The sequence below is a fragment of the Athene noctua genome, chromosome 19 (assembly GCF_965140245.1).
Source record: "Athene noctua chromosome 19, bAthNoc1.hap1.1, whole genome shotgun sequence".
NCBI lineage: Eukaryota > Metazoa > Chordata > Aves > Strigiformes > Strigidae > Athene > Athene noctua.
This window is the reverse complement of record NC_134055.1, coordinates 3,575,823-3,585,794: the sequence shown is the minus strand read 5'-3', so window position 1 is coordinate 3,585,794 and position 9,972 is coordinate 3,575,823. Positions and strand designations below refer to the sequence as shown.

At 40.2% G+C, this 9,972-nt stretch overlaps 1 protein-coding gene across 1 annotated transcript; it reads right to left on the bottom strand.

Annotated features, from left to right (window-relative positions):
• Positions 1-448: 448 nt before the first annotated feature.
• Positions 449-9,474, bottom strand: RNFT1 (ring finger protein, transmembrane 1). The gene is given in 10 exon segments (XM_074923035.1): positions 449-1,404; positions 1,592-1,693; positions 2,523-2,588; positions 3,411-3,569; positions 5,196-5,349; positions 6,022-6,122; positions 6,749-6,825; positions 7,152-7,541; positions 7,544-7,569; positions 9,455-9,474. Coding segments are annotated over 10 exon segments (1,215 nt in total). The 5' UTR covers positions 9,460-9,474; the 3' UTR covers positions 449-1,269.
• Between the last annotated feature and the right edge of the window lie 498 nt (positions 9,475-9,972).

Below are 9,972 nucleotides of genomic sequence, written 5' to 3'. Positions count from 1 at the left end.
TGTGTCAGCTGCAACTTTACAGTACTCAGTCACTGCCTGGCCATTTGAGTTGCTACATCGTTCATCAAGTAAGCGTTTAACTTTTAAATTCCGCTTTTTCCCAAACTTAGAAGTTTCCTAAAGTTACTCAGTTAAGACAAGCTCAAGTTAATGGCAACTCAATTTAACTTTGCTGTAACAGAATCATTTGAGTGGGTTTTTTTCAGTCTTATCTGAATAGCAAGGTGAAAAAAGACAAGCAGGGAAAAAAGTGAGATTATACATAAGTAAGCTCACTAATTAGCATAAAGACTAGTCATGAATAAATTGTATCATTTGGAATGTTTTTGTTTTTCAGAGATGTCAACAGGAAAAGTATACCTAGCAGTGAGCTGTTATGTGCTTACATGTAAGTTAATACTGAGGCAGGAATGAATCTTGTTCCTTTATTCAACATGCACCAAACAAATAGATTTAAATGCATTTATTCTCTCTGATTTTTATGCATACTACAAATTGCAAATAGAGTATAAAATAGATTCTCCCCTGTAAGAAAAATCTGGTTCCTGTTATGACAAAAATATAGTATTAAAGATTTGTTTTAAAAATACCAACTTTAAAAAATGCTAAGTAAAAAACTAATATCAGTGGTTGGTTTATATATTAAGCCAAAGATCCATTAGAAGTCTACAAGAACCTAAAGGGGAAACGTCTTATTCTTGGGGTTTATCTCCAGGTACAGTGAGAACAGTTGCTGTTACAGGTGTGTGAATAAGAAGTTAATTTCTCTCACCTACTGGGCAGGCATTAAGGGATCCTTAATGCCAAGTGTGATAAGTAGCTCTAATTCTCACTGTAGTCCAGAGTGTAAAGTTTGCTCATAATATTAATAAAATATGTAGGTTGACCTTTTGGGTTGAGTGATGTTAGGAGGATAAATACAGTTTAGTACATTCTGGAAATCTACTTAAACTTTTAAATAAAATCTTGAATTAAGAAGCTGCTGGAAGAAGTAATGCAGCATTTTTCAAGGACTTGATTGTTTCCTACATGAATCACAAGAGACACAATGCTGCCTTTCCTGCATTCTTTCTGAAAACTTACTTTTCTGTACTTAAGAAGGTCAAGTTAACATTTTCTGCACTGTTTTAAATATTGGAACATTTCATAGAGGCATGATAATCGAGAATTTGGAAACTCGTTCCTTGTGCCACCTACAATTTAATCTGCAGTAAACTGAAAAACTTCAGCTTGAACAAACAAACTGTAAGACAAGTTGTTTGACATGCTTTAGAAAATCTGTAGATGCATAGATGTAGCTCCATCCTTCCACTTGTTAACATGGTCTGAAATAACAGTTCTGCAGAGTGGACACGTTTTTTCTCTATTAAACCATAAAGAGATGCATTCTTCACAAAATGTGTGCTGTAATGAAAAGAATGAGAACTTAGAGCTTCTAAGCTCTTCCATTTATAAGACGGTATATTATTTGCATAGCCTGATTTCTAAAAATAATCAGAAGACATACACTCACTAATCTATGTTGTTTTGTTTACCAGTTGTTTAAGATAGTCTTAAATTTGCAAAAAATAATTATGTTTATGTGTATTACCTGACAGATAAGCAGAATAGGCTTCTGAAATTCAGCTTGGCAGATTGAACAAATATCATCTGATTCGGAACACTGTCTCTTGCTAGCTGTCACCCCGTAGTGCTGTAAAACAAGGTATTTTCAGCAAATATTAGTTTCTAGGGGAGAGGGGAAGCCAAAACAAAACACAGAAATACCAGGACAGAAAGGAATTGGAATAAGGGCTGCCATGTCAGGAAAACTATCCAATCCCTAATGCAACAAAATGTTGTTAAGTTTTTTATAGTTGTTTTGGGGCCTAAAGCTTACGTGCTCCTACTTGGCATGCTGTCTAGTTAGTATCTTCCCCTGATCACAGTTACTGGAAAAATCTGTGGCAATTTTTATTTTAACAGTAACCTCTGAGTAAAACACTGCGTTAAGTTCCAATTCGATCAAGACAGCGCTTAGAAAATGTGCTTTGTTATTCTTTTAGTTTAATAACACTGTGCTCCAAATATTCTATGCATTTTAGTGCATGAATAGCACACTCTAACCAACATCTTTTACTACAGAGGAAGATTATCCAGAAACTTACAATTCTAACAGAAGTTACTTGCATGTCAGTTATTTTGGCAAGCTTCAGTTATCACTGTATTTCATCATAAAGCTCAGCCTGCATCCAATCAATATTTGTTTCAGTTAAAAAGTAGGAAGCAGGACAAAAAGGGCATGTTATTTCCTGCAGAATAGATTCTCTGGGGGTTTTTTGTTGTCTAGATGACAATGTAATCACATAGTCAAGGAATTCAGAGTGTCAAATGGGATAACAAGTATCCAGGGTTTACTTTAAAAATTCAGTTGTCTGTTGTTGGAATACAAAGTAATACAAGAATGAGGCATTAAAAAAAAAAAAGAAGTATTTTCATGTAAACTGGGCTTATTGTTTTCTGTAAGAGAATTCAGTACTCACTGGTCGCGTGCAAAATATCCGTAAGACCTGCCTGAAGTTTCTCAACTGTCCAAAAAAGCTCAAAATCTGAAATGGGAGAAGAAAACCTGAGTTTTTTCTTAGTATTTTTTCTCTGTGAACTAAAAAGCTTCCAAGATTTTGTGCAGATTCCAACACTAGAATTCCCACTGCTAGTTTCAGGAACATAAAGCAAAGCTATAGTTCAGACTGACCCTAGTTTAGCTGCTTAATATGTAACCAAAACAAGAATTTATCCTGAATTTTCCCCAGTAGGTGTCTGTTCTTTAAAAGAAATACTGTGTTGAGGTTCTGAAATGAAGCACCCCAGTGCGAATCTATCAGCATTATTATCATATATGCAGTAGTCTTTAGGCTTGTAATTAAGATACCATCACATTATAAAGTATTTTCTATATTCAAAGCCAAACCTGTACTGAGTCTGGTTACATCTGGGGCAGATTAGCTCTTTGGTGAAGTAGACAGCCACTATGAACACTTATCTTTAATTTGTTTAGCATCACACACTCTAGCGGAGAGGAAATCTAGTTTCCTGGAAAATGCTGATTCTTTTAGCCATAAACCTTTCTTTTTGCAAGCTTTTTCCTGTTATCAGTATCTGATAACAGTCTGATCAGTGTCTGATGTGAGGGGAGCTATGGTAAGTATTCCTTGATACGCAACCCCAATCCATTCCCAGAACAGGTGCAGGAAAAAGTGGATTTAGTGTCCCGAGCCAGTTTTCCTATCAGTTTTGGAAGGCTCTATCAGTTAAACTGAATCACCAACTTGCAACTCAGTTCAAACCCAGGGGAACTTTCAGAAATGTGTCAGTTTGTGTGTCTCTAATCCTCCAGTGATAAGTTTGAGAGGAATATATGGCTTACATACTTTTAGGATGAAGTAGAGAAGGCCCAGCAATATCCCAAGGGTCCATCCTAGTACACTGTCCAGCTCCCCATTGCCAATAAGATAACGGAACCAAACTGGTATGGGGACAAACATACGGTAATACTGGCAGAGTTCTTCTAACAGCATGTACCAGTAGCCCTAAGCAAGACATGCAAAGGAATCGCTCAAGATTCAAAACACAAAGGATTTTTAAAATATAGAGAAAAGATGCAAAATAACAACAATGTATAACTTCCTCTCATAATATCTTGAAACAACTAAATATGAAGCATGAAAAAGAATGAAGACCAGACGATGAGTCTCACCACAAGTAACAATAACACAAATGATTGCTGTACTGCAGAAAATCAAATGAATAGGCTAAAATCGGATGGCTTTGTCAGATGCCTACCTGCTTAATAAATAATGCTATCAGACTTCATTTCATAAGCATTAAAAAATAAAAGTTACATGAAAAGGAAAATAAGACAAATTTGGACACGTAGATCAGCTTGTCATTAACAGAGTTGTGTCCTGCATTCAGGATTAAATAACAAGAGCAAGGCCCATTCTTTTATTAACAGCCATAAATTACAAACTGTTTTCCTGTAAACATTATTTCATGCCTTATCTTGTGATAATCAACTCCTTTATAGGATGGGGTGATAAGAAAATTGGGAGATCAGGAAAGAAGCACAGGGTAGCTGGACTGAAGAGGTAAACAGATTTCAATGACACCCTAAAAAATGACTTGAGTAACAACTACAGAGCACACGTGTCCTGCACAGAGCACTCTGTGTGCGTGCCTGTAACAGATACTTAGCTTACTTACTTTATTTCCTTAAGTTTGTCTTTAAAACTATAACAGGGAAGAAGTATTCTTTCTATAATATACACTGGATAATGCCTCTATTAACCAAATTCCTTTTTTAATTTAGCCACAGTTTAGGTCATAGTTGGTGTAATGCAATTTTCAGTAACTATTTTTTGGATGTTATGAAAATAGTTATCTTGATTGTAGACTGGTATTTAGAAAAATCAGTTGTACCTGAGAAAAACTTGTTCCGGTACATTTTAAGAGATAAAACCTACCAAAACACCTTGTTCAAATGCTAACACATATGAATTGTACTTCTTTTGGTGGTTTTTTGAACCAATACTAGTATTTGCTATTTTGACATAAAATTTAATTGGTTTTGCCTGTCTCACCTCGGGAAGCAGATAAAAATAAATACCCCACCAACCAGTGTGGGCTTCGGTGAAAATTACTAAACTTTAATGGTTTGGGGAATTAAGCTATGAATCAAATTCACCGATCTGACACAAAAATTGCTTAAATTTATAAACTAAAATTCTGAATTATTTCTTGGAGACAGACAGAACAGCTGTTTGCATCCACAGATCTTAAAATCTTCCCATGTCAGTTACTGTTGAGCATGTAAAAAATTGGCTGTGCTTCAGCTGCTCCCCACTAACCGCCTCTATACACACTGTTACACTGCAGCAGATAAAAGGTTTCTTCGTGTCCCCCCCACTTAGAGACAGAAATAAACCCATTTATCCGATGACATAATAGCAATTGTTTCAGATCAGACTGTAAACCTTCCTTAGCACCAAGCAGGGAAGAACATGAAATCCTCAGGGTTTTCTTGCCCACAGTGTAGTGCTGGATTATATACTGACTTTTAATTAAAAAGACTTATCTCTGGGTAGAATTTAACACTTAGCTAATTTTACTGTTAAAGAAACTTTGTAAGGAAGCAAAAATACAGTTTGTTTCCTTACCTTGGATTTAAAGGACATCATAAAAGAAGGCACCAAGAGAATAAAGCACTTGAAGCCCATGAAGAGGAATTTCAGAATAAAGTCTGTGACTCCCACAATCCACAGTACCTCCCAGAAGTTCATAAAATCCACAGTAGGGTTTAAGAAGATTAAGCTACAAAAAGAAGTATCAGAAGTTACTGGGGCACCCTGTGTAGAGGAAAGCATAACCAGAGATTATCCCGGCAGGTTTAATTTAAAAAGGAAACCTTTTCCTCTGTGTAAAACCTCCTCTGGTTTTACACAGAGGAAAAATATTTGCTAAGAAAATGAACTCTTTATTGTAAATTGATAATTGATGATCTGACCACCTTTCCATTTTTGAATCTTCTTTCTTGTATCTTCATCACGACCCCTATTCTCTACTTGCCTTCTCATTTTAGCAATACAGCCTTTGACTGATTTACAGCCAAGACTGTAACTACAGAATGGTAAGAGGGATAAAAAAATTAACTTGGAGCCATGAACTCCACAGAGCTCCAGAATGCCATATTCAGTACCCCAAAGGCAAGGAGCCAGGGAGGGTCAAAGCTAGGAATCAAATCCAGGTACGTGCCACCGAGTATGGGGTCTAATCTTGCAAATTCTAACATTCTGTTTTTAAGGACAGCACCTGTTCAGGTTGGCAGAAGAGGAGAAATGAAGATATAAAAATGAAGAAAATAAAAAATAATTTGAAAGAGAAACCAATGCCACAATTAAAGAAAAACAGCAGCAGCCTAGATAAAATGTTCCCAGTTAATATTTGAGTAATTTATGATGTGAGTAGAGATGTTCCTCTACTTACCTGTAATACAGTGATTGAGAATGAAAGGTGTAATACAAGAGGAGAGATGATCCAGTTAGGTATACTAGTAACCAAGCACATTGCAACTTGGAGCACCGTTCCTGTAAGATAGTTGTAAAGATGTATTACAGTCCTTATCTCAGTATAAGTGTCTTAAATATATCTCCAAAGCACCAAGTCTGTTATATCTGAACAGAGTTACTACTAGAGGACTTTATCTTTGTGGTTTTAGGCCAAATAAAAGAGAACAACTCAGTGGAAAGGTAAAGTGGTAATTTTTATGTTTCAACACAACAATTTCTATGTGCATCAAGGTTTTTTTCTAAAAAGATAACCAAAACCCACCCCACTCTGAAGAAACAACAGATTTTTCCTTTGGGAGTGAACAGAAACAGCTGAAAGTTTAAGCTGTCAACTGTTATTTGATTCCACAAATACAGTTAAGAAGTTCTTCCATAAATTCCAAAAAGCTTTTATCAGTTGAAGTGGTTTTAATATTCAAAGTCAGAGGGGGGGAAAAAAACCTCTTTTTGAATTTTGAAAACCTTATTTATCTGAGCAGCTCTATACTGTACAGAAGCATTAAGACTTTATTTCCATCTTGAAACCTTGACCCCTAGTATTATTAGGTAAATAAAACAGTATCTCCATTTGCATTTCTTTCAAAAATTGATGGATAAAGGTCTTGGTTAACTTACAGAATTTTGTTATGTATGGTGATACTTACTCTTAGAAAAACCTGATTTACTATGCTTTTGTTTGCATACATATAAGTTGTTAGCAGCCCAATTCCAAGAGAAATGCCTAGTAGGAAAAAAGGGTCAGTTATACACAAGAAAATAAAAAAAAACTTTACTGAACTGGATTAAAAACCAGCCACTTCTAATATGTCTTTGTAATTACAATTAATAGCTCAGACTATCAAGCCAGAATAATTTAGCACATTGTACATATGCCAGCAAAGGAAACAGAAGCCACTGAAATGTAGTTTAGTGTATCTCTCTTTCTGATGAATAAAGCAAATAAAAATAAAGCTAAAAATAAATTGAATTATATTTCAGGCATGGTTATTAGTCTGTCTCTTTGGGGGAAGGGTCTGTTCCCTCAGACCTTATTTTGTTATACTCTACCAATGATATGCTGCATGATCAATTTGACACACAGAATCAAGATATACGGCAGACTTTTGTGCAGCCACTGGAGGAGGTATCTGAGCTCCGAGAGGGAGGTGCCGCTGTGTTCCTCCGAGTCTGGAGTGGAATCATCGAGGCCCCCCGCTTCGCTGTGGGCTTGTCCGTGTGAGTGACTTTGGGAACCCGGCCTCGAGTGCCGGGAACTCGCGTTGTCTCTGGCTTCTCCCACAGCAGAGTTCAGCTGGATGCGAACATCCCCGCTGTGATGGCACGAGCTCTCCCCTGACAACCTCGCTGCGTGGGCGCTCGGAGAAGATGAAGAGTCATCACCACTCCCTTGGATGTTGTGGAGATGACTGCAGTTTGGTTGCATGGTGGGGTTTTTTTCTGGTCCAGATTCTTGCTATTTTGTCTCCTACAGTGGGATATAAAAAGTGACAGTTGAAGGAAGAGCTAACTAGGGGAAAAAAAAAATAATCCCCAAACCCAACACAAAAATACAATATTGTTTTGAGCGATTGCCTGCATGAGATACTGTCTCTCTGCTCTGAAAGCTGGCATGCTGGGTTTGCATCCCATCTCCAAGGAGCAGCTTTCCATGTGCCATATTAAATGACTTCCTTTCACGCACGTGCAGATTTTCTAGCCTGCAGTGAACCTGGCTGCCTCAGTAAAACCTAAAGTTGCTTCAGTGCAAATCAGAACAGCAAAAGCTGCTGAATAGGAGACCAGCAGTAGCTTGTACAGAAGAGATACGAGCAGTGCTGCATAATTTCACAAAAATAGTAACAGTAGTAGGCCAGAGGAGCAAACAATGATGGGAAGGAAGCAAAGGGTACATTTACATGCATCCATAAAATGGTAAGCACTTGTTCAGAGACAAGTCTAGTCAAAAACCAGGGCATGCTCAAAATTGAGGGCCATTATGAGATTAATGAGATTATCCTGTCTGGGTAAGTAAGCAGAACCAGGTTAGTCCATTTTGTAAGAAGCGTTTAAAAAAGCCTGGACCATATGGTCTAGGTGAAAAAAAGAAGTGCAGCCAACAAGCAGTAATCTAACAGTGAGATCACCCAAAGGAGGTTTTATTTCTACTGTCTGCCAGGGCAGTTTTTAACTTTTGTGTCAGTCTTTACCTTACTCAAAGTGCATTAAATCGACTTCTCTGGATTGGTGTGATAGCAAAGTAGTGATTTTGGAGAATGGTTTGAAGCTGGATTCGACACAATACTTGTCACTATCAAGTTATATTACTGAAACATTGGAAATATTATTATAATCCTTTTTCATTCCTTCAAACTCTTCCAGATTCCTCTTTGAAATCATTTTTCCAAAGCTTAGCATATATACACAGCTAGTTTCATCGGGGATACAAAAAGGTTAGAGCAAAGTTCGTTTTGTACTGCAAAAAGTTAACATATTTGCACAAACCTAGATTTATTTAGCCTTTAAAATGGAGATTAAATTAGAAGAGTTTAAACAATATCTGAATAGGGGAATTTATTACCATTTAGAAACGCTGCTGCTGCTACAACTACATTTTTGTTGGCCAAAGATTACATCATTACTTCAAGCCCAAATTAATGTTCTGTGATTTTATGCACGCGAATAAAGCAAATAAACTGGAAACTGCATTGACGTGTAAGAGCACTATTACTCGGTGTGTCTGAGGGAGCCGGCCACGAATGCTGTTTTTACAAGGAAGGGGGGAGTAAAAGAACTTCGTTAGCACTCTTCAGTTAGGGGTCTAGGAACGGCTTCTGCGAAACTTGACAGTTTGGTGTTTTTAAAACAAAAAAAAAAAGTGAGGGATCCCATAGTTGGGAGTAACGCAGCTTCCCCTGGCACCCTGCCGAGCAAACTTTCAGTAAGTTATTAAAGCGTAAGAAACCCGCACGCAGCGGACGGCTTCCAGAATTTCCTTCCCCCGCTATCAGACAAAGTAAGGTCTTTGCTGAAGACTCTTCTCCTCGAACATCCCCCGTCCCTCCCCGGCCGCCGGCCCCCACCGCACCCGGGCAGCCGCTCTCCCGCTGGGCCGCGGCCGCCTCGCCGGGCCGGGCCGGGCCGCGCCGCCGCCGGAGCCCGCCGCCAGCCCCCTGGGAGGCGGCGGGAGGGCGCGGGCCGCGGGGGGCAGCGCCGGGAGGGCCCCGCCGGCCCCCGCAGCCGCCCCGGCGCCGGGAGGGGGGTGACCCCGGAGGCGCGTCGCCGCTTCCTGCCCGCCCGCCCCGGGCTCTTGGGGGAGCGGCCGCCGGGAGCCCCTTCCCGCCCTCTCCCCTGCGCGGGCCCGCCCGCGGTACCTCATCAGGCGCCCGGCGCCTCCCGCCCGGCGCCGCTGCCCAGGCCGCGGCCGCCCGCCGCCTCCATCGCCGCCGCCGAGGCCGAGTGGGTGGGAGAGGGCGCGGCGGGGGGAGGAAGAGGAGGAGCCGCGAGGGGAGGAGGAGGAGGAGGAAGGCCCTGAGCTGGGCGTTGCTCAGGCAACGAGCGGCCGCGGCTCGGCGAGGCCTTCGCCCCGTCGGGGGACGGCGAGGGGGAACCGCCTCAGGGCCGGGGCCGGGCCCGCCAAAACGGGGGCGGGGAGCAGTGCTTCCTCTTGCTTTTTGTTTAACGCCTCAATTAAAATTCATCTGGGAAGGCAATAATAAGGAAAGAAATTAAGAAATCTGTATAAATATATATATGGACCGCGATATCATCTCGGTGGTGATTAGTGCTCACCGCAGGGAAGTCCTGCTGCCTGGAAATTGGCTTTGCCTCCTAGGAAACCTGAGGAAAATGCTGCCCTGGTTAATGCTGCCATAGCTCTTAGGAGAAGCTT